Below are 24,512 nucleotides of genomic sequence, written 5' to 3' on the forward strand. Positions count from 1 at the left end.
CCTGGTGCAGGGATGGAGGGCGTAATGGATGCAGGGGAGGGGAGGGGAGGGGGATCAAAGGGGGAGAGAAGAAGTGGGGAACCCGTGCAATTCAAAAGCCGTGAAATTAGTGAAACGTGCCATTTTGTAAAAAAAAAAAAAAACAACCCAAAAAACAAAAACATCCCTCAACTTCTCGTTTCCTGTTTTTTGCTGTTAATCTGCCGTCGTGACTCGGGGATCAGGAGCTGGAGGACAAATTAATTTTCCCCTCGCGGCTCGTCTGCGATCCCGGAAGGCGGCGGAGCCTCGTCCCTCATGACGGCTGCAACACGATCCACATTCTCCACAGTCCTTCCTGTTCTTCCTCCACCTCATCCTCACATCGCCGGGTCAGGGCGGCTCACAGACATTCATCATGCTTTATGGTCTGTGAGCATATATATATATATATATGTGTGTGTGTGTGTGTGTGTGTGTGTGTGTCTGCATGGATCTGCAGGCTTTCACTCACACAGGTCATTACTAATTAAACATCCTGATGATGTTTTCATAGAGCAGCTCTGGACCTGCGACTTGTAACGTGCCGGAATCTCCAGAGGTGAGAGGTGTAATTGTGCTGCAGGCCGTCGTAAAACCTCTGACTTTTACAGGCGAGTCACTTCTATTACTCCGTCTCAGTGGTTGAATACACCTGGGGAGGTGAAGAAACTCGACACCCACTCTATTCAGGAAGTATAGTTTATGTTCCTCAGCCCGTCTTGGGTTCCTGCTCTTGATATCTCATCATCATGTTGCCAGTTAAATCAACCTGAAATCAAACATGGTTATTAAAGCTGCCATGAGATATCAAAGAGTCATGAACCTTCCGTCGGTGAGTTTTATTTATTGTGTGAAGCAGCGTGAACGAGGTCACGTGGTCAGATGTCCCACGTTTACACGTACCTGGTTATCTGAAAAAAACGGTGATATTTCTCTGCGCTTTTGCACATAAACGCAGCTACGACTCACCACAAATGATGATTCCTGAAACCTCTGGCCAGAATGGAGGTCTGTGCAGCCATATGTTAGAAATCTCTTGAAAGAAAACAGTTTGCCACGTGATTTCGATGAGCTATTTTAGCACTACAAGTGTCTTAAGTACAGTGAATAAGTAATAAAAAAACGTTATATTTACCATCATTTTTTTTAATAGTGATCCACCAGGTCTTTGCTGTTAGAACATGATCACAAACTTTATTTGACACTGATTTTATTCACAATTTCTCACCGACGCCCTAATTTCAAATGCATTTATCAATGAAATTAATTTGAATTAATGCATTATATGTTTATTTAAAGTACAAATGTGTGTTATTGCATGTTGGATGATATTAAAGAGCTAAAGAGGAAACTAAAATTAACAATTTTTTTGTGCTCACACTGTGATGTTTTCTTTAATTCTCCCTCATCAATAAAATTGAATTTCCAGCCAGTTTATCAGAATATCTTTACAAACTAAAGACCTTCTGCTGGACTATCAAAGGACTGCATGAAAAAAAAAAAGAAAAAGCAGAGCTCTTCTCTTTGATTTTACACAAACTCTATTTCTGCTTCCGCGGCCCGTCACGCCATGAGTGGAGCTTTCAAGTCAAGTTTATTTCTGGAAAACACTTCTTGTAACGCTGCTCATGTTGTTGCACTTTCATGTATTCAGACCCAGACCTGCAAAATACGGCAAAATAGAAAGAAGGAAATAAAGCAGTACTTGGATATTTTAGAGGAAAACGGAACGGAAATATCACGCTTGTGAAAATGTAGAAAATATAGAAAACAACAACGAAGAAGGGACGTAAAGATCGCAATGGGGATGAAATACTGTTGTTAACCATGATGTCAGTACTTTTAAGTGTATTTTGGTTTTGGTCTGTGGTTTGAAGAATTCTCTGCTGGGAATTTTTTTTAAGTCCTTTTGTTCAGTTTTTAGGTTTATTGTTAACTGATTGACTATTATTTTAACTACTAAGTAGTTTTTTTTAAAGGCATTTTTCCATTATATTTGTTCAGAATTACGTGTCAAACCAATTTCCATCACGTTTTAATCCTGTTTTCTCAGGGCAGAACATGCAACCGGGGGATATAGTCACATCCTTAGCCACTTTAGTATTTTCAAAATGAAGCGAGAAGAATTACACCACAGCGTAAACAACCTGCATATTATCCATGTTTATTTACACTAAAACCAGTCAGTATACAGTACAGTGTTTCGTCATTGTTAAGCACTTCATGGTGTGTTTGTACTAATAATCCCGACGTGGTTCTTCGGAAAAGAAACTGCATTGAAAACCAGAAAAAATGATGTAGCACCTTTGCAATAACAGCCGGGGAGACATTCGAGCCTGAAGCTGTTACAAACATGCGTGGTTGAACTATGTGGAAAGCTGGATTCTTTTTTTTTTTTTGGTTTTCTTTAATTATGATTTTGTGGGATTTACTCCCCTTTTTTTTCTCTCTCTAATCCAATTTGAATACTAAATATTTACAGTGCAGAGCAGCAGTCTCTGACGGGGGTAGGGGGGGGGGGGGGGTAGGTAGGGGGGGGGGGGGGGGGGGGGGCTACTCGGTTTGGTTGCGGTCTAGGTCGAAGCGTACGACTCCGCCGCTCCTCCGAGGCTCGGCTCTTCCCAGAAGTGGTTCTCCTCCAGCAGCACCCTGGGGATGATGATGACCGGGTCGGAGAGGCTCGTCTTTAGCATCTCTAGGAGGCAGCACATGGTTAAGGTGGCAGAGGAAGGAGAGAGAGAGACAGAGAGAGAAAGAGAGAGAGAGAGAAAGAGAGAGAGACGTGATGAGGCATGTAAAGCTCGGGCTAGTCATCGGGTCGAGCTGAGCCTGAGCACCCTGCGACCGCTCATTTCCGACAAAGATAAGAGACGACGGTCGCATGTATTACGTAAACAAACGGGGAAAAGTTGGAGGAGACAAATCGTGTAAAAAAAAAAAAAGGCTTTTGAACTTGGGACGTTTACTGCAATGAGGGTCTCGGGGTGTTCGGTAGAGAACAGCTTACAAGATGCAGGACATGGAGACAAACTCCAGATCGCATTCTAATAAAAAAACAAAACAATCCAAGACATGCACTTACAAGTTCCCTTTAAAATGTGTGTTTTCCAAAGCGCCGCTTCCCTCATTCCATTCATACTCACCCGTTAGCATGCTAACACTAGCTAGAGCGCAGGGCCTAGTCCAGATTACGCAGCGGGAACTCAAGGTTGCAGGTCCAACAGAAAACAGTGGTGGCATGCTTGAGGAGGAACATAAAGATGTAAGAATGTCAACACAGTATGGGTCTTTTGCCTGACGGCGAGGAAGTGAGTAGGTCCGACCTGGAGCTCGGTCATGCAGCTTGTCGGTGTCCAGCTTGTAGGACCGGACCGGACCTTAAAGGAACCAAACATGTAAGGCCCCCCCCCCCCCACCTCCACCCCCGTTTACACGACACTTCCGTTGCGTTTTGGGTGTCTGGTTAAGTGACAGTGTTGCTCGGGTCGCCATGGTTAAAGGTCCCATATTAGTTTTTCCCCCAAATCCAACCTTGGTCCCGAATTTCAGCCAGTCTAAAAGTCCTTCTATTGAGCTCTACTGAGAACAGGCTGTTTGTGTGCCTGTACCTTTAAATGCTAATGAGCTGTGTCTGTTTTGCGGCTCATTATTTAAGACGACAAAGCTCATCTCGCTGTGGGAGGGTCAAGGGCCAGAGAGAGCGTTTATTTTCCCCGGATGACATCATAAAGGGAAAACTTCTGAATTCCCTATATGAGCGCACTTTTCAAAAAGTGGAGGGAACAAGCGAGGGAGATGACTTTATTCCCTTCCTGGGCGTCAAACACAGGCTATAGGGACACGTAATATTATTGGAAAAACCATACGAAAGTCAATTTTGCATAATAAGGGACCTTTAACGTTTATTGCGTATTGGCCTCTATGCATGTCTGTGTGGTTTTATCACGGCTCAGCATGGCAACTACATCGTCTCCAGTGTTTCCTTGTAAACTGACATCATTTTCGATGACATTCGCCAAAAAATGCAAAAACGATACGTTTTCACTTGAAACGTTGTCGTGTAAACGGGGTCGCGGGATGTGACAGCAGGCAGGCCCCCTCTCAACCACCCCCCCCCCCCCCCCCCCCCCCCCACCCCCCTCCCCCACTCTACCGTCCATATGGAAGAGAACTACAGGGGGGCCGGAGATAAATGTGGCGGTTCACCAGGAAAGAAAAAAAACCAAAAAGCGTAAATAAAACTGTGCCACTGCAATAGAAACAAAGCCAAAAGAGAAACACAACTCTAACGTGGGAACACGTATGAATGGCGATGAGTGGCGTTTGTGGTTCTCGGTGTTGCTTCTATCCTCGCGGTCGATCGGGGTTACCTGGGATTGGGAAGCGCACAGCCCCACAGGTGTTGCTTTAGGGTCTGCACCCAGCCAATATCTCGGATTGGCTGGCAGAGTTGTATGTAGTGGTACTGTTTTAGCACAACCCTTCAAATGAATCAGAATGTCACTCATTAGCACAGGACAGGGTGGACACAGCATCATCCAAACGTTGAGCATCCTCAAAGCAAAGAACAGCGTGCAATTCGGCAAGTGTTGCGTCGGATGTGTGGTTGTTTGTTGTTTTTTTGTCTGTTTCCCCCCCCTTGATGCACTCAACAAGCACATGACATCTGATTCTGGCGTGAGCGTCTGCTACGTCCTTCCGCACGCATGTTGCTCCGCAAACCGACCCGAGTCCTTTTAATCGAATATATTGAGACACGATGCAAGAAAAAAAATAATATATCCTCCAAGTCCTCGCGCGTCAGAGCAACATGCGGCGCCCCCTGTGGGGGGGGGGGAGGGTAAAGACTCGCCAGAGCTCAGGCCAGAATGCGGCGCAATGTCAGATAAGCATAGAAAGAAGTTTTTTGTGAGAGCGACAAATAGAAAAGTAATAAAATGTAAAAAAAAAATTAAAAAATTCTCTTCCATGTGGATTTTTGTTTCACAAATGTCGTCTGTTACAAAGACAAAAAGACTGGGGAACGGGAGGAACGCCGACAGAAACCTGCAACCGCTAATCTCTGACAGAAAAGAGGCAAAGAAGACACTGCTTTTTCTGCTTTGTTTTGTTTTTTTCTTTTGTTTTTTTCGGCATTTATTTTGGAACGTTTCATTAAATATGAGCAAGCAGATAGAACACAAGCACGTCACAGTTTTTTTTTTTCTTTTTTGTTTTGTTTGTTGTCGCCCCCCCCCCCCAAAAAAAAAACAAAAACAAAAAGAAAACATGACTTTCTTCACCATACTTTCTATCCTTATTTGCCTAGTAATCACAAAGATAGCACCGTGTGTGTGTGTGTGTGCTGAGCACTGTTTACATTTACCCCCCGCTCCCTTGTTTAACATCAGAAATCCCCCCCTCCCCTACTCCTCCCCGACCCCCACCCACAACCAAAGGCTGCAAAATGCTAATGGAGGTGGTGGAGGTGTGTCAAGACGCCACAGAAAAAAAGATGGAGGAAGTGATGTCAAGAAGCAGAACTCATAAGAACAATGGTGTGTGTGTGTGTATGTGTGTGTTTATATGTGTGTGTGTGTGGTACAATAATAGATTAACCCAGAACAAGACCGTACAGTGCTCTTCTAATCCAGAACAACCTTTATGTATCTGGTGAACCAGCTTTGGACTAACTCTCCGCCCTGCTATCACCAAATATAGACAAATATAAGCTGTATATACAAAAAAAAGGAGGTTATAATTCATTTTTTTCCCCAACAAACAGTCACGACACCACCTACTTCATGTTTCCCTCGAAAAAAAAACCCAACCCAAAACGCATGTCAGAGCCGAACCCATCAAACTAACGTTCTATTTTAGCTGAATCTGAGTCTCCGAGTTCCTGAAACGCTCGTCGAGAAGCGCGAACCCTAGAAGAGCATTAAAGTCTGCGTGACCTTTTGTAGTGAACAAAACGTGCCGCAGGAATGACTAATAAGACCTAGATATGCTGTGTAGTAGCTTAAAATTTTAATTTTATGGGGATACACCCTTTCTGAAGCTCTAATGACGCTAACATGGAGCTTATGAGACTTATATCAAACGTTAAAGAGTTTCTTTCTGGCCTAATTGAATCTCTTGTGAACATTTTGAACTCCAAACTGCGCTTTCATCGTGTTTTTAGGATCATGTTACGAGGTGAGCGTAGACGAGGCTAGCTAGCACGCTAAATCTACCGACAAAGAAAATATCATTTTAAAGTCGTGTGACTGTTCAGCTTGTTTTTACACGAATATTAATCATCGTACATGGCGGTTCTTAGCGATTTTAAAAAAGAAAAATGAAAAAAAGAAAATCCAGAAATTTGCAGCAAAACAGTCACGCTAATGTTTCTTCTTACTAGCCTACAAAAATATACCCTCTTTCCACTGCTAACTTGTATAGGGTCAGAGTTTCTTTCTTTCTTATTATTCTTATATATTTAAGAGTTAAATATTAGAATAGAGCTGTAAAAATTGTTGGAAATTAAAGGAATGAAAGTGTAGGATTATCACACAAGAGGTTCAAATTGATTGTATCTTGAGGTAAGTTACCGTCAAAAACCAAAATAACTTATCTTGCAGGCAGTCGTAGCTTTAAGTTGTCAATATATGGAATAAATCAATGGCTTGACGTCAGCAGCCTAAAAGCTACATAGACATATACGCAGCAGATGCCGCCATCTTGGATGAGGACCCGCTTCACCTCCAGTGCATTCTATTGAGGAAGGGCGCCTTTACACAATTAAAACAATCGTAAATAATTAAAGACAGACATGTAGTGATCATCTAGGAGTATTTTGTGTATGAAACACGTTATTGAGATAGTAACAGTCGTGGTAATGTTAGCCTAACTCATATTTTTGAGTTCGGCTATTTATTTGCAATAAATAAAAACGCTTAAATAGATTGATTTAAAGGTTTTGGTGCTTTTAGATTAGTTTATCCAAATAACAGCTCGATGGAAATGTTTTAATTAGATGCACGCAAAATATTTGTGAGCAATTGCGATTAATCGAGATTAAACATTCTGTCATCTTGATTTTGCAGTGCACAGAATTGCATTGTTTGGTTTTATGGCATAATAAATGAGATGTTGTAGCGGCGTTGAACATAAATGTGCAGTGAACTACGTCTACAGATCTACCGTCTGCCGTGGATATGAGGATATAAGATATAAAACAGCTAAATGGCAGTTGCGACAGTGTTATCCGATTCTCTGAGAGTCCTCGGCTGCGATGCAAATCACTGCTGTTTAATGCATAATCAGTTTAGCGTGACCCAGATGATGATACGCTGGCAACAAATTGGGAGATTTAAAATGCAGCTGTGTGACACAGCTCAAACACGACGGGAGCAGACGCGTCACGTGGGTTGGAAAAAACAAAGAGCATTTTTTTTGATTAACATACAGAGTTTGAAAAAGAAAAATGAGACACTTCCATTACAAAAAAAAAAAAATCACACTGAACAAAGCTGGGGATGGCGATGCTGCCCGACACGGCGGCATGAGCGGAGAAGAGAACACAGCAGGTACAGAGAAAAAAAACAAAAAAACAAGCGATGGATCATGATTTCACCAGAGCGGGACATTTATCAAAGATTTTCCAGGTTTTTTTGCAGTTCGTTTGGGAGCAGAAATCGAATCAAAACGCCAATTTAGTTCACACAAGAAAAAAAAAAAAAAAAAAAAAAGTCCCCCTCAAAAAAAGAAGAGAGGAACAAATCCTTGATAAAGTCAAAGCAATCTGTTCGGTCGATCAAAGCCAACCTTATAGAATTGCTTGTCGCCGGGCCCATGCAACAGACGAGCCGTCCGTTGGCGAGTGAGGCAGCCGGTAGCCATGGCAACCTGGAGATGGAGGCGAGCGGAGTGGGAGGGTTGGGGGGTGGGGGTGGGGAGGGGAGGGGTGGGCATCAAATGGCGGAGAGAAGGGAAGAGGATGGTCCCGCCCACTCCTTGCTATGGCGGTCTGGTATAGCGTGAGGCGCGAGCAGCGAATGGGATGTCATGTTCAGATCCCCACATCTTATTCTAGTGTTACAGTACAAACGTAGCCGAGAGGTAGTGACAGAGGGGAAGAGAGAGAGAGAGAGAGAGAGTGAGAGAGAGAGAGAGAGAGAGAGAGAGATGGGGGAAAGAGGGAGAAACAGATGAGAACAAAGAACCTCAAATCAATTTTGCAGCCTCTGTGTTTTGTTTTGTTTGTTTTTTTCCCCCCAGAATTAAGAAAGGAAAAGGAAAGAAAAAAAAAAGAAGAAGTAGTGCTAAAATGATTTTTTACTCTTTTGCCTCAGCCAGTTTGTTGTTCATCTCTTTACTTTTCTCCTTGTCCCCCGCCGCCGGCCGGTTCTCGGGCTGGTTCTCCGAGGCCGTCTTCCTGGAGCCCCTCGCCGCCGCGCTCTGCTTATCTTTGGCTTTCTTCGCCGGCTTCGCGGCGGCGGCGGCGGCGGTGGCTCCGGCCTTTTTGGGTTTAGAGCGAGGGACACTATACCTGTCAACCTAGAGGTGTCGGACAGTGGAGAAAAGGGTTCCTGAGCTCACTTCGGGACGAACGTTGGCGACGGAGACGGCGAAAGGGACGGAGGGTTAAGAGCCTCACCTGCTTGCCGGGGTCGATGTAGGGCTCGCTGTACAGGCTGCGTATCCGCCTCCTCTCCTGCGCCTTGTTGTCGGCGGGCTGCAGCGGCGCCTGTCCCTTGAAGGTGGCGCTGTAGCTCGTCTCCAGACTCGTCTTCTCGTCCGGGGGCAGGTACTGGGACTTGGCCCGGATCATCTTCACCGGCTTCACGTCCCTGTAAGCCTTGAACTCCGTTCTGTGGGACGAACCGGAGGAAAACCGTGAGACGTTCGCTGAAGGCTTTTTGACATTTTTAGCTTTATTGAACACTTTCGTAATGTCGATGTACGTGATGAAGCATGGCCAAATGGCTCAAAATGTTGAATTTTTTATAATTCTGCGGCTCTGCAGCCTCTCATGGCTCTTCAGGCTCCCTGATATGTTCGGAAAATAATCAACATTTTGCTTATATTGATTTGCATACCACATCAATTTAAAAAAAAAAAAAGTCTAAACAACTAAATAAAGTCAAACAGTCAAAACAGTCGGACTTGTCAAGTAAAAAAAATGGATTAATGAGGAAAAAAACTATTTTTATTTGGAAAAGGAAAATAGGTAACAATAAGAAAAAAATGGAAAAAAGAAGAAAGAAAAATGAAAAAAGGAGGAAAAAAAAATAAAAATCCTGGTATAGTTAAAACTGCTGGAAATGCACAGCGGCTATAAATAGTTAAATAACCAATATAGCTAAAATAGTCAAGATACGTGAAAAAGCTAAAGCAGGAAAAAAGAGGAAAAACATTTAAAAATGGCTACAAGTGTAGTAAAATACGTATAAATTGCATTTTTATAATTTACATGTTTTTGTGGATCCAGTCATATTTTATTTGGTGGGAAGAAAAAAAAAAAAAGTCCCTTTTGGCCATAAAACCTGCAGAACCGTCATCTAGAGAACTTTTTCAGTTATTCTTCCTAAACGGACCATCATAGGAACCTCAATCCACCATGAGGTTGTTTAAGTGTGTTTAATGCATATTTATTTGTATTGCAGGGAGCAATCTTGTATTTTTTAGTTTCTCTGTTGTCGTTCTCACCATTTAAGGCGACAAGACGCAAAAGGCTGACGGCTGGTTTCAGGAAGAAAGAAGGAGCCGAGAAACAAACGATCGTTTCAGCAAATCAACCTGCGTATGTTGTTGTGGAGACAACTGGTGGTTGGTCAGAAAACGATGAGTCAGCATAACAGTCCCCATGTGCTTCTACACCCTATTCTCCTGAGTCACTCAGATCCTGGAGAGATTGTGCTTCTGGGGTTGTTTTTTTTTCTTTCTTCTAATCAATAAACTATTCAGATGAGGGTTTTACATTTACTAGACCTTGTTAACATGTGAACGATCTGCCTCAGTGGTCTCCCATACGCACAACATGAAATGTGACGGTATGGACAAGTTGCTGGTTGTTCTGCAGTAATGAAATATAACAGAGCACAGGAGGACTGGCAGGTGACTGAAGCAAGCGGATAATAATAATAATAATAATAATAATAATAATAAAAATAAACAAAATAACAACAATTAAAAAAAACATTTAATTACAAAATAAATAATAACAATAATAACAACAACAACAATAATAATAATAATAATAATAATAATAATAATAATAAAAATAATAATATCTGCTCTGGGAACAGCAAAATGTCCTCTGGTTTTAAAAGACAGAGCTCCACCCTTCAACTTTATATCTGTTGTTTTCCTCTGTGTTGCTCAGCTCAGCTGCTGGAGCTTCATAATTCATGCATGGCATCGATCGCCTCGGCTAAAACGCTGCAGGGAAGCGAATCACTGTGTTATATCAACGTGGAATGACTCCTTCAACACAAGGAAACAAGACGGGAGGTTTGTAGCTGGATTTAGTTTTTTTTTAAATGTGTCATTTCCCCACCGTTGATACATTTGATAAACATTATTTGTCAGTAAAATATAGATTTTTTTTTGTTCTTTTTCTTTTTCTCCAGTTCTACTGAAGTAAAACCTGGTTTGCTGAAAAAAATGCTGCTGGAGGTGAGTGGTGCATTACGGCTGCATGTCGGAGGGAGGAGGTCTGCACCACACCGCTATTCACTCGTCCTCACGCTGCAGTTTTGAAAAAGGTCAGCAGCAGAGTGCCGTTCTGTTTAAGTGCTCTTACGTTCAAAGAATTATGGGTGAGGGTAAAACAGAACGAGCACAATCTGCTAATACTCAGGCGTGTATAAAAGAATTTATTTAATTAGACATAATGTCCAAAAAAAACAACTAATAGTTTCTTATTAGCCTGGTGTGCTAATGCTACGTATCGGGACGGCTTCATTTCCTGACTCGGTTCTTCTACAATAAAAAAAAAAAAAAGGCTGTGGATCGATTACAACACTGTCACCTAGTGGTCAAACGGAGAAGTACATTTTTATTGTCTTTGAGTCAAACAAAACTCAGTTCGATCGTTTTGAGTTTGAGAGACGAACGTCGCATTTTTCATTTCAGAAACGTTTCGCGTTTAGTCTTTTATGTTTTGAAGACGACGCCGTTAGTAAAAAGCGAGTACATGGATATTCGGTTGCGATGACGATGACTATGAATTAACTATCTTCAACAACTTTTTTCGGAAACGTTGAAACAGAAACCCAAGACGCTACGAACGTTTTCCCTTTTCACTGGAAAACGTCGACCTATAATATCAGAACGGATCTCGTTGCTTTCATTGTGAAACAACAACGTATATGGAGCTTTTATTCTTCGTCTCACGGGTTTTCTAAAGTTGGATTAAAATATATTGCGACACACGTTGAGATGTTGTGATCTATTACGATGAATTAATCCAGAACTCCTCCACTGTTCAATATGTCATATCACCAGCTGATTTCTTTACTGTTTCGTCTATAAAACTAAATCTGTTTCCTCAAAAGAAAAGGAGTGACGACATAAAGACAATTTATTTCTACGGCAAAAAGGTGCAAAACAAGAAACTGAAAAACAGGAACCAACATTCACCCATGCATCCAAACACTCATACATTTTTCCTCAAATAAGAATTTACTGTCAATACAAAGTGGTAAAATGTAGATGTTGGTTAACGGACTGGCTTTAGACTTTGTGGTTCTACCTCTCCACCACCAGCCGACATTAATATCTGTCCAAGCTTGTAAAATAAAGATGGCAAAGACGGTTGGGAATTCTTAAAAAAAAAAAAAAAACAGATATCAAGTGCATTCTACCATGAGATTCCCCCAGAATGGGACACATGAGCCCTCGGTGGTCTTGACCTTCGTGCAGCTCCACCTGATAAGGTCGACTTTGAGACATGAAGACGTTTCCTCCCTGCGTCAACAAGAGACGGTGACAGACGAGCTGGAAACATCCTGCCTGCAGCGCGTGAGCGTCGCCGAGGATCTCGTCTTTTTACTGCGACGGCCGGATGCATTTTCCACCGACACGTCTGGGTGTCGTGGCTCGGCGGTGTAATTGTGCCTAATGAGGGTATTTTAAGCCCGGCGAACTAATCTAAATGCATGGCGGTGTCCTTGGTGCTCCGCCAGGTAATGCTGACGTGACGAAGCAGGTAATTGTGAAGCACCTCTGGTCAGACGACACCAATCATCCGTCCTCTGTGCTCCCGGGAACACACACTTAAACTCTGCACACACACACACACACACACACACACACTGCTCAGCATTCGCTCAAATACAGGAAATGTGCGAAATCTGTACGAATCTGTAGTGGTGGAGGTCAAATTGTTTGTCGATTGTGGACGAGCTGCTTCTGGCAGGTGAGGTTCTGACTGCAGGAAAGAAATGTAACGGGAGACGATAAAGGGAAGCAGTCAAGGTGAAAAAATCCTGGAAAATGTGGTGTTTTCTCGCTCTTTTTCTGCAGATACTGGAAGAATCTGTTCGTATAAAGAAAAAATGCGAATCTATAGTCACAAGTGAATTTGATGATGGGAGACGAGTGACGCTATCTTCAGGTGGAATCAGATATTAATCAATAAAAAGAAATGTTATGACAATACCGATACGAGATACTCGCATTTGTTTCACAAAAGTTTTTCATTTATTTACATGGCAACTTTATGAAAACGATGTAGTTTTCATGTAGGGCCACTAGTGGGTGCTGTTGTTTGCTTTATTGTGATGAAGCAACACACACACACACACACACACACACACACACACACACACACACACACACACACACACACACACACACACACACACACACACAGAGAGAGAACAAGACGCTGTTCATTCAAAAAGTAACCTTTTCAGTGACTCCGAGCACCGTTGTCATGGAAACAAACCCAAAACACAACAAATGTTTTCTGTTTTCTCTTGAAAGCATAAATGGAGACTCGGATTGTGAATAAAATGTCCAAATTAAAAAAAAATTGAGATTATGAAGTTCAGGTGAAGCAGAAAGTCACTTCAAATATTGATAAACTTATTCATCAAATGTTGATGTTTTAACTCCCTCATTTATGTCGAAAGTCTCCTCTTCAAAATGAATTCAAACTAAAAATAGCTGCCTGGCGTTGCACAACGGAGAAAATAAAGAAAAGGAGTGAAAAGCCAGTTTATACAATAGACGAGAAAGGATTGTGAGCGACGTTGCCACTTAAAGGAAAATAAATGCGAGGAGGAGGAGGAGAGGTGGAAATCACTCCGGGGAGAGCCGTTACATAACGAGACCGAAGTCCACGTTCGACGCTCGACCGGGGCCAGAAAGCCACGAAGAGAAGACAAATTACACAACAATGTCCAAGGCCAAGAGTATAAAGCAAGCCACATGACACCTCGGGGTGTGTGTGTGTGGGTGTGTGTTTTGAAAAAGACAGCATGCGAGTCCAGACAGCGTTAAAGAGCCTGTACTGTAACATTGCAGCTGTTGACAAACATATGACCGCGTAACAATACCGCCTGTGTCTGCGAGGTCGCCGTGTACTTGGTACTCGGTGAAGCTTTCCTCGGTTCCGCCGTGTCACGGCGCCGCGTCTCGCCGCCGGCGGTTAAAAAATGGACGTGAAAGCATCAGCAGACCGAGGCTCACCCGGCGCTCCTCCGTTCAGCGCCTCGGGAGGCCGGAGAGGCTGCTGTTATCACACAACATGTTTTAATATCGCCACTACAACCTGAACGATCTGTCATTTTATCTCAGACAAAGGGAAGTAAATGTACACTTTGAGTTAAAACAGTGACGGACACTCTGAATTCCTCCGTTACTCTTATTGTTGAAAACCGCAACAGTGCAGAAAAGTTGCATTTTCTATTTAGACAGAGACAAAAACAAGGTTCTTTCTAAAAAGGTTGAACTTGTGTCGTTTCACATTCGGACAGCCCGTCAGGTCTCTGCCTGCCGCCGTGTGTCTCACCTCACATTTCCTATTAACCAATGAGCTGCTCCCGTTGTTAAGTGTTCTACCCCTGTCCACCTTTTTCCCTGTGTATTTAAACCTCCCACCTCTTTTCGACCATTGTTGCTGATTCCCTGTGGGTTGTTTTTTTGTTGTTGTTTTTTTGTTCCCTGGACATTTTCTACAATAAACTCTAGTTTTTATGGGACTCTGAGTCTGCACATGGGTCCCTCCAGGACTCGGCTTGCTTGGGAGTGAAGGGAGACCCGACAATTTTCACTCCTTCATTTGGTTCGGGTGGCGTTTTCGTGCACTTTAGACACCGGATCAAATCGCCTGGAAAATGTCACGCAATTACACCAGCTGCTGACCCACCCAAACAAACACTGACCAGACAGGAAGTAAAGAAGAAACACAGCTCACTGATTGGTCCGGACCGAAACCCGGAAGTCTGGCCGCTTTAGCTTAAGGTGGCTAGGCTAGTTAGCTCGTGGCTAAAGGGTTAGCCACAAACAACCGCGTTATGAAGTCTTCAGACCAGATATCAATGAAAGTCTTCCTCACTACTTTCGTCTGCCTGTGAGATGTTTTCCACCTTTTTCTTTCTGGCTTTTTTGCACGGTTAGCTTTGGAAAACAGCTAACCGGAAACAGTTTTTCCCCAGAGAGACTCTGGTCCAGATCAAACAGGGGAACGTGAAAAGGAATCATTTTGTGTTTTCGTCTCTGAAAACTTTCGTCTGTATAACAGCAACATTTTGACAATGAGGTCCGTTTACGCGGACATATAGCAGCAATGCTGAAAATGATGTAGTTTGCATTTTGGTGCCACCAGTGGGTGCTGTTGTTTTGTTTTTGTCATGAACCCACACAGAGAAGCGATACGCTATAAACATTACCAATGGGAGGACATTCGTGTGGACAGACAGACTCTCAACTACAAAACTACTACTTATTGTCTTATGTAGAACTATTAACTACAGGTTTTCCTCTGTTTACATGGAGTTATGGACTGATGGAGGTGCAACAACCTGTACTATCATTTTCACTTGAAAATATTGTATAAACAAGCCCTAAAAGTCTGTTTGTTTCTGTCTCTGCCAGTAGATTTACACAAGAACCACGGAAACACCTGGAACAGTGTGACAGCATGAGCCAATGAGAAGTGTTGTTTTTTTTACTTTCAACCAAATCCACTAACATTTTCATTCGGTGGGCGACTAAATGTGGATAATACTCCCAACCAATGGCAGTGAAAAGCTGCCTTTCTCAGCAGGTCAAAGTCATTTTTCATGACCGCAGCACACCCCCATCGCTTCACATCTATAAATAGAGAAATCTGCACTTCATCCATCGCCGAGCAAAATTCATCCCGACTAAGCAACTAAGCGCCGTGCGATCAACGTGGCTTCAAGCGTTTGGTGACTAAACATTGGTAACTCTATGTGTTCTACTTCTACTGGACGGATGCCACAATGACCCACATACATGACGGCTGGAGGAGATTTAAATACCAGCAGGTTTAAAATACGCATTTAATATTGAAAGTTAGCGAAGAAACGCCCTCAGCTTTTCTTTGTGTTCCAGAGAAAATGTTGAACTTTGCAAAACTGGAAACCGAGGAGACGAAAGTTCTGAGCAAAAAGAAAGATAAATGATGCAGTGTTTTTTTGTTTTTTTCCCCCCTAATAAACTGAAGTCCACTGTCATCTTTATTCTTCTCTTCTCTGTACTTAATTTGAAATAACGACTCCCTCCCCTTCCTCCTTCAGTGAGTCAGTCAGCGATCATGACATCTGTGAGTAGATCTGCTCTGGAGGTCTGACCCCAGAAAAGAAACTCGTCACTGCGGAACCGGGTGGACGCTCGCCAGGGTACAACGCCGCTGAGCTGCACAATCTGGACGGCTCACAGCGGGACGGGGGCGAGAGAGGAACCAAAGCTGCGCAACTCCTGCTCGGAAAAGGCCGTGAAGATTTGACCTGAACGCTGCTGAAGGTTTGGACCAACTATAGAGGGAAAAACCACTCTTGACATGAAGAGATTTATAAACGCAGAACAAGAAGCAAAAAAAAAAAAAAAACAGGAGATAAACTACCATGAATTTCGGTTTACACGATCAGCGGCGCTCGGACTCCCTGAAAACGCTGATTCGTCTCCATACCAACGGCACAGAAGATGCCACAGCGTGTTCGAACAGCCGTGATTAATAGTTCTTCTGCACATGCTCAGTAGGTGGCCCGATAACAAACAATCATTACAAAAATAACCACTTGAAACATGAAAATGACATTAATTTAAGTTGGGTTTTTTTACCATTTCCGTGTAAAGGTGAAACTTTTCTGAAACGAAAACGTCGTCGTCTAAACGGGGCCTGTGTTTGAAGCACTTTTCTTGCATGATCATTTGGATTTCGAGTTTCTTTTTTCTTTTAGATTTCGTATCTCAGATTCATGATGAGTGAGATAATTAAGTTCCACCATCTGATTCTATGCACGCGAGTCTATGATCTATTCTACACCATCTCGGCTACGCTATTTCAGGACACGTTTAGTGAAATGGGAACCGCTAAGGTAGCGGCTTCCGCCATTTCATCCACGATAAACGCAACAAGAAAGTACCTCTCAGAAATGTCGGAGATGTGGCGACGCCACAACGGCGCAATTAGTGTGAAAAATACTGAAGTAGTCTGTTTCTGTGAGGCGGTTCCAGTGAGACGTTAATCAAATGCTTTTAAACGCTGATCAGTAGAGTGAAGTCGGTCACATGTTACAGAGATGCAGCTGTAAAGCAGCGACAGAGAAAGCAGAAAATCCATTAAAAAAAAAAGAAAAGAAAAGAAGCTCAACACATGATGGATCTTTAAAGAAGAGGCACTCAAATGCGAGTATTCAGGATGTATTCCAAATCTACAGTAAAAAAAAAAAAAGTCAATAGTAATTAAATACTCAGCTATAATTTAAGACAGATGTGATGATAGAGAAAAAAAAGGTCACAATTTGTGGGACGCTATAAAGGGAAGATGACAAACATGAGTAGAAATAGAGAGAGAGAGAGAGAGAGAGAGAGAGAGAGAGAGAGAATTCTGTACCAAGCCCAAAACAAAGAGGAGTGGAAAGAAAACACCTGCAGTGATGTAGATGAAGTAAAAACCTCCTTGTGTTGCAGCACAGACACACACATCAACGTATATCTTCTTTTTAAAGGTCATGAATTCTGTTTTTTTTTCATGGTTTCTTTGCTCCAAGAGTCAGTTTTTCCACCTCATGCTCCAGTGTTTTGTCACGTAAAGGGTGCAAGTCGCTGGAGGTTTTCGCTGAAATACCAAATTCAAAGATCCTCCAGTTTGCGTCTGTGAGGAAGAGGACGAAGACGGATCGCTATATCAACAACAAAGTGGATGATTTGGGACTGAATGTGACGGCGAGGATGATTTGTTCTGATTGCGAGTGCGCCGCCGGATGAAACCCCTCCCAAGTTATCCGGATTCCGACTTCCCCTCAGGATGGAGGCAGATCATAATGACGACAAGCCAATTTGCAACGACGACACGGAGGTGAATGAAATCCAGTTGGACGTGCCTCGCCGTGACGTGGCGACATTAATGGACCAGCGGCCGCGGCTTCACGGCGACACTCGAGGTCGTCAAGGCTTCTGCAAGGATGAACTTTCCATTTCTGCACAAACGTCTGCGATCACGTCTCACAACACACCGGATTTTAAGTCACGATGACCCGATACCAGCACGGTTGCTCAAAGTAAAAGTAAAATGACAGAAACTCTGAAAAGTATGTCATTTTTCTTGTTGGGCCACTAGTGGGTGCTGTTTTGTTTTAGCAGTGAAACAGTAGAGAACAATACTCTACATCAGTGTTTTTCAACCACTGTGCCGCGGCACACTGGTGTTTCCGCCAAATCTCGTCAGGTGAGTCGTGGGAAATTATCCAATTTCACATTTTTTTCTAAAAAACCATTTGCTCTCACAGCCGACAGTGTGTTGCAGAGTAATCATGTATAAATACTCTTCGCCACTAGATGGCAGCACAGAACTTTGCCGGTGAAATGTAAAGTGACAGACGTCAGTGTGGTTCATCTCCACCTCCTGCTACCATCTTGTATCAAAGTACTGTGTCAGTGACAGTGATGGAGAAGTTTTTGAAAAGGAAGAATGTGAACCAGGATCTCAGCTCTTCATCCATCAGGTCCAGGTTTCACACTGAGGGAGTCACTATTAAAAAAAGAAACTGGGAAATACTTTTTTTCTGTATGTATTTGATTCCTGTTGATAAAACTTTGACGAGAATGACTCTATATTGATAATAGAGGCTACAGAGTTTCACATTTTAACATTTTCGGGTGGTGGTGGTGTGCCTCCAGATTTTTCCAAAGACAAAAGTGTGCCTTGGCTCAAAAAAGGTTGAAAAACACTGCTCTACGTAAGCATTAACACTGGAAGTACGACCAAACTGGATCGTCTTTACAGTGACTGTCCACCATCGCTACGACTATCTACTATGGCTGAGTTCAAACTTCAGGGGCTCTGAGCACCGTTGTCGTGGAAACGGAGCCCAGAACACCAAGAAATAAGTTGTCGCCGTTAGAGAAAGGAGCTCGGTGGTCGATACCGAGGCGTAGGAGAGCCGGCTCCAGTCTCTGTTACTGGTCGGCTTTCAGACGACGGCGAGGTTAACTGAGTTACAGTATCTTACATAAGTCATTCATGTTGCGAATCGGATGTAAATTCACTGTAATCAGATATGACCAGATCCGATTAGAGCGCTTATATAAGAGCTCCGAACTAATGCAGCTGCGGAATAAAATAAATAAATAAATAAAAAAACCATGGACATCGACAGACATGTTGGGGATTATATTCGGGCAACAACGTTTGAGAATCTGCAGCAACCAAAGCTCATTGTGGGTTTTTTTTTCTGGCAGTAAATCTGAATAAATTAACCATCTTAGTAGTTTTTGGTTTTTTTTTTCTTCTTCTTCTCCCTCCTGTGTGTCAGAGCTGAAGCCCAAACGAGTGTTTCTGCATTCTCTGCTTGTCGGGTGGAACACGAGGCTTTGCAGACTCCCTTAAGAGGATCATTTTTTAAAATCCCGCAGAATCCACTGGCTTTGTTGCAGCGTGCTGTGAGCCGCCGTGCATCCGGGCCCGTCCTGCAAAACGTGACCCGCGACACGACACGACACTTGTTCGGTCGACACTCTGCAGCACTTATGCGAGAAATGTGTCAAAGTACGGTACAGGAATGACGATCAACCCCCCCCCCTCCACACCCCCCCTTTCCGACTGAACTCGGTGAACCCAGTGTGGCGGCCTCGCTGTTCCCATTTCTGCTCCACGTTTTCTCTTTGCATCACACGGCGCAACAAGACAAGACGGAGAATGGTCCCTGTCAGTGTTTGTTGAATGCTGGTGGTGGTGGTGGTGGGGGGGGGGGGCTGTTCCGGGAACAACGACGCAACAATAGCCTTTCGCATTTTCCCCAGGTGACGAACAGAAGGAGAGGCTCTGTGTGGATAACCAGAGGAAAGTGTCCTCCACAGAGACGAGGGACGAAAGGTGTTCGGGTGAAATCGGTGCGCAAAAGTACTTGGAACTGGGTTTTTATTTCTGAAAATGCACCGTAACACAATAACAAGAAAAACTAACGCTCAAGAAGACTTTATACAAAAGCCTGGCATGTAAGAGAAAGTGTTTTGTTTTTTTCCCCCTCCGAGTGGCTCTGGTGGTTTTTCTCTCAGTAAAATCGCCTTAAAATGACTTTTGTATTCAGTGCTGAAGAAAAACAAACGTCCATGAATGACTGTTATTAACCAGTTGTCATCTGATGATCCAGGATGTGTGAATAAACACAGACGCTGTCGCATCATTAGCCGCAGGCGGAAGAAGGAATAAGAACCTGATGATCATGAGATTTAACTCTCAAGTAACACAACACATCTCTGTCACAGAGGAATAACTATAATATAATCTTTAATAATGAGGTTTACTTTGACTTTTCCGCTTCCAATCTGCTAAAATGTCTCAAAAACAAGTGTCGGATTCTGGCTTAATTTAACATCTAAAGAAGAAACTAAGCATCGTTCCAGGGATACTCCCATTACTTCACATTGTTTAAAAAATATTAAAAAAAGACAATAAATCTTGTTGCCAGTGAGTATTGAGACATTGTCCATTATATTTTTCCTGAATCGTGAGATAATTTCCACTTTATTAGAGTTTTAAAACATATTTTTTGTCCAAGTAGATTGATATTATCTGGTGGTTTCAGGTTTCCAGTAAAACTTTTGCTTCTTTTATTTGTTTATTCTCATTTGAAAGATTGAACTTTTATGCAACTTTTCAATCAGAAGCAGACGAATGTCGGCGGGACACTGACCAAAGCTTCAACGAATCAGGTTTGCTTCGTTCTCTTATGTAATTCAGTATTTATGCTTGATTTTAAATCCCACAGATTAATCAGATGTCCACCTGTTTTCAGTTACGCAGGAATCATCAATCGACATATTCCCTGCTGTCCTCAAACTCTTTATTTCCCATGAAAGGGACAATATTCTTTATTTTGCCTGCAGTCAAATGGAAATGCGTGCATCTACCAGCAATCAGCCAAGAGATAAAAACAATTCAATATTGGCACAACATTTCAACAGTTTGCATCATTAGAGTGCGGGAAAAAAAACAGAAAAAGCTCCAGATGCTTGATTTCTGTTTACTCTTGGTCTCAAACATAACTGTGAAATGATTCACATAAAAAAAAAGAAAATCAGCTATTTTTCCCAGAAATCTGCAGTGCAGTCACACTGTTATTGCTTCATCTTGGCCATTTAAGTTCAAAATGAGTGTGGAGACGACGCCTCGAGCCGTAACGGGCAAATATAGGGAGATAAATGTACTTTAGAATAGTCAATCAATCAGTCGGGACTCAAATTAGTCAAATAAATGAGTAAAATGGAAGTTTCACACTGAGAATAAAGAGTTTCCTCTAAAACATACCAAGGTCCACATGAATCACTTTTTAATTTAACCATCTGCAGCTTTATTTTATGTTTTATCCTCATTTGCGGATTCTTTTTAAACAAATGAGATGTTTCCGTCTTATTATTTGATATTTCCATCACATCAGTGAGAATCAGTGCGATTTCTCTTTGTGCTGGTCGGCATTAACCTACAGCTGACCTGCTTTCTGTCTCCGACAGACGCTTTCTGTCGTGTGAAGAAGTGGTGGGTGGTGTGTGTGTGTGTGTGTGTGTGGGGGGGGGGCTGCACCCTGCTGTCAGTTCAGCATCTCCGGCCCGCCAGCCAGGCACCAAACAGCTGGAAGACTCGCTGACGATGCTCAAACCCTGACCTGCGTGCCCAGTGACAGAACTGAATACTGGCGGGTGGGGGTGGTGGCGGGTGGGGGGATGAGGGGGGGGCACAGGCACCACCGCCGCCATCGCCGCCGGCACTCAGCGGAAACAAACTAAGCAGCGACAGGAAGACAAGCAGCATGAAGAGTCTCTGAGGCGAACGTGAGCGTGACTGGATGCTCATCTGGCCACCCGTCCAGCCCCCATCAGCCCCCCCCCCCCCCCCCCCCGGGTCAGGTGGTAGTGGGGGGGGGGTTACATAACAGGAGAGGGAGATGAGCCCTGTGGACCATCCTACATGTGTCTGACTGCAGCTTCACCTCATCATTGCACAATAATCAGGTTCTCACATGGAGTCCTGCTGTAAAATGGTGGCAAAACACTGATAAAAAGTTAAAAAAAAGAAGAAAAAAAAAGAAGTTTGTGTGCAACTATAAGAAATAAATAATAGAAAAAACCCTAGTATATTGAGTTTGATCAAACAGTTTCTAATAATAGTTTATCGCGTTATAACTACAACAGGAAACATTCATCAAACTAGTCCACAAAGAGGCAAATTCATATTATTGCATAAAAAAAATTAAGTGTAAAAAGTTATTATTACACGAGAACTGTTTGTAATTGTAAGATTTACAGTTATAACAATGTGTTTGAAACTAACTTGACAGTGTTGTGTTGTATTCAATTATTTACAGGATTTTAATTATGTGATAGTATTTATATTGTATTTCAGATTTTTCTGTATTTGTTTAGCGTGTGAATTAAGTGACATTATAAATTAAAGTCAATGGTACAAACGATGCTATTTCTTTTGTATATAAATTGCTGATGCAGAGCGTGCAAAAGTGATTCTATTGTGCAAAACTGTATAAATATTTCATGGCTTGTGTTCCTGTTGCTCTATCACAATAAATACAGCCGAATTGGGATCAACATTTAAAAAGTAACATCGAATAACAATTCATATCTTCATTGATTGTAATTCTGAGGGGAGTGGGAGAAACGTTTCCCCTGAAGCTTATTTATGTTTACATTGTTTTTCAGACCAAAATCATTGAGAAAAGAAATAACTGGAGGAAAGTGAGTGTGGAAGTGTAATAGGGGTGAATTGCAATTATAAATGAACGCAGAGTGACGGGGCAGTGGCAGACTACATGTAAAGAACATTTCAGGATTTATTTGTAATGAATTAATTTCATTGGGTTTTAACTCTTTAAAGGGAGGCTCATCCGCCCACACTGACATTTATTGTGTCCCTGGTTTGTTTGACCTCTGACCCCTACACACGGCGACAGTGTCTGGACTCACTTGTAGGAGCTTCCTCCTGTGATCTCCTCTCGGATCTGTCTGTTGACCGCGTCCGCCGGCCGCCCCCTGCCCTCCCCGTCCCCCTTCAGGACCAGCTTCTTGTCCCCCTCCTGCTTGGCCCCCACGGGCCTCCTCCTCCTGTCCGGGCCCTGCAGCAGGTCCTTCTCCTGCACCTTGTCGGCTATGGCGCTCTTCTCCACGCCGCTCTCCGGGTCCGAGAGCGCGGCGCGCTGCTTGGTGCGCCTGGCCCGGTCCCGGTCCCGGGGCCGCTCCTCGGCCCCCGGGGTCGGTTTGGGTATCCAGGGGTGGTCGTACCTTTTGGGGATGGGCCAGGGCTTGAAGTCCTTCTGGTACTGCGTCTCGCTGTTGAACGGCGTGTCGGGCTCGTGGTACTGGTTCTTGGGCTTGCAGCTCGGCTCCGGTCGCACCTTCCAGTGCTTGAAGTCCTCGCGCATCACCGAGCTGCACACGCGCTCCTCGGAGACGCACCTGCGCGGCCCGCGCGCGGGCGTGCGGGATGCTGCTGCTGTCGTCGCTGCCGCGCGCGAGGGCTGCGTTTCTATGGTGACCCGGGCCTGGTGAGGGTGGAGCGGCGGCTGCAGCTGGATGTGCTGCATCTCCGACGCGTCCGTGTACTTGGTGAACACCAGAGGCACCGCGATGTCAGCCTTGTCCAGCTGGTTCCAGAAGCGGGCCATGCAGCACGCCCGGCTGATGCAGGGCCACGCCATGGTGCGGGGTGGTAGGGGGCGGCACGCGCTTCCACGACCACACCGAATCAAACCCGGTCCCGGAGGAGCGACGGTGAGACAACAACACTCCCGTATCCAAGATGTCCGTGTCTGAGGCCGGGTGGATAAAGCTCCACTTGTGTGGCGTTAAATCTGCTTCGTGCGTAAATCCATCGTCGCTGCAAGAATAAGATGTGAAGTAGGTTTTTTTTTTTTTAAGCAAAAAGAAAGAAGCCGCAGGTACGTTTGCCGTGTTTGTGTGTGTGTATGTGTGTGTGTGTGTGTCCGCTCAGTCCGTGCGTCCTGCTACATCACTCCACAGCAGGGCTCTGCGAGGAAAAGCGGCCCCGCCCTCCTGCTCAGCATCCCGGAGACACTCCACCGGGGCAGAGCGGGGAAATAAGAGCAAGAAAGACATTCCTCCGGGCAGAATATCTCACTGCAGGAACTGAATATTAAGGTTCTACCAGAGTCTAATAAAAATATATATATATATATTACGTGTGCGTAATTACGCACACGTAAAGTCGCGCGTTTCAGGCATTTCACTGCGGCAAACGCTCTAATATGCAGCTTACATTTTGAAATGTGAAGTTTCAGGTTCCTGTGGCTCTGATGAGCGCGTCGAGCTTGACGCGCGCGGCGTGTCGTTACGTACAGGCGCACAGGCGCGCGTGCTTCGTCACCTCTCTTTATTCTTTTTTTAATTAAGTTCCAAGAAGCAACAGATCACAAAGACTTTCTTACCTGATATTATCTGGATTGAAATCTAAACGATTATAACGACTATAACAATATAAGATCACTGCTGTGTTTTGACGTGACTTATGATCTGAATTCAACAAAAACCATCCATGAAAGGATAAAATCAAAAACGCAAAACAGCTCCCATTAAAAAAAAAACCCCTTTGCTCCATCCTGTCCCTGATTCATGCAAAATGTCTTTTTCTAACAAAGAGCAGCCATTACTGGCAGCCCTGCGCCGGCAAATATTACAATACATGAATAATGCCAACTCATTACGCACCCAGAGGCCCTGATTCACGTGAGACGACATCTGAGAGAAACGCACATGTATCTGTAGGGAGTATTTTTTATTATAATGAATTGTAACAGCTCGTT

General features: G+C 43.6%; 1 protein-coding gene across 1 annotated transcript; it reads right to left on the reverse strand.

The window, feature by feature from the left end:
* Window positions 1-2,574: 2,574 nt before the first annotated feature.
* On the reverse strand, window positions 2,575-23,390 carry map6a (microtubule-associated protein 6a; the record flags this gene model as incomplete). Its single annotated transcript, XM_080508947.1, has 5 exons — window positions 2,575-2,716; window positions 4,392-4,502; window positions 8,324-8,541; window positions 8,642-8,855; window positions 22,660-23,390. 5 exons carry the CDS (start codon window positions 23,388-23,390, stop codon window positions 2,575-2,577), a joined length of 1,416 nt encoding a protein of 471 aa, XP_080365073.1.
* Window positions 23,391-24,512: the final 1,122 nt, after the last annotated feature.

Source organism: Blennius ocellaris (assembly GCF_963422515.1).
Source record: "Blennius ocellaris genome assembly, chromosome: 14".
In the NCBI taxonomy this organism is placed as follows: domain Eukaryota; kingdom Metazoa; phylum Chordata; class Actinopteri; order Blenniiformes; family Blenniidae; genus Blennius; species Blennius ocellaris.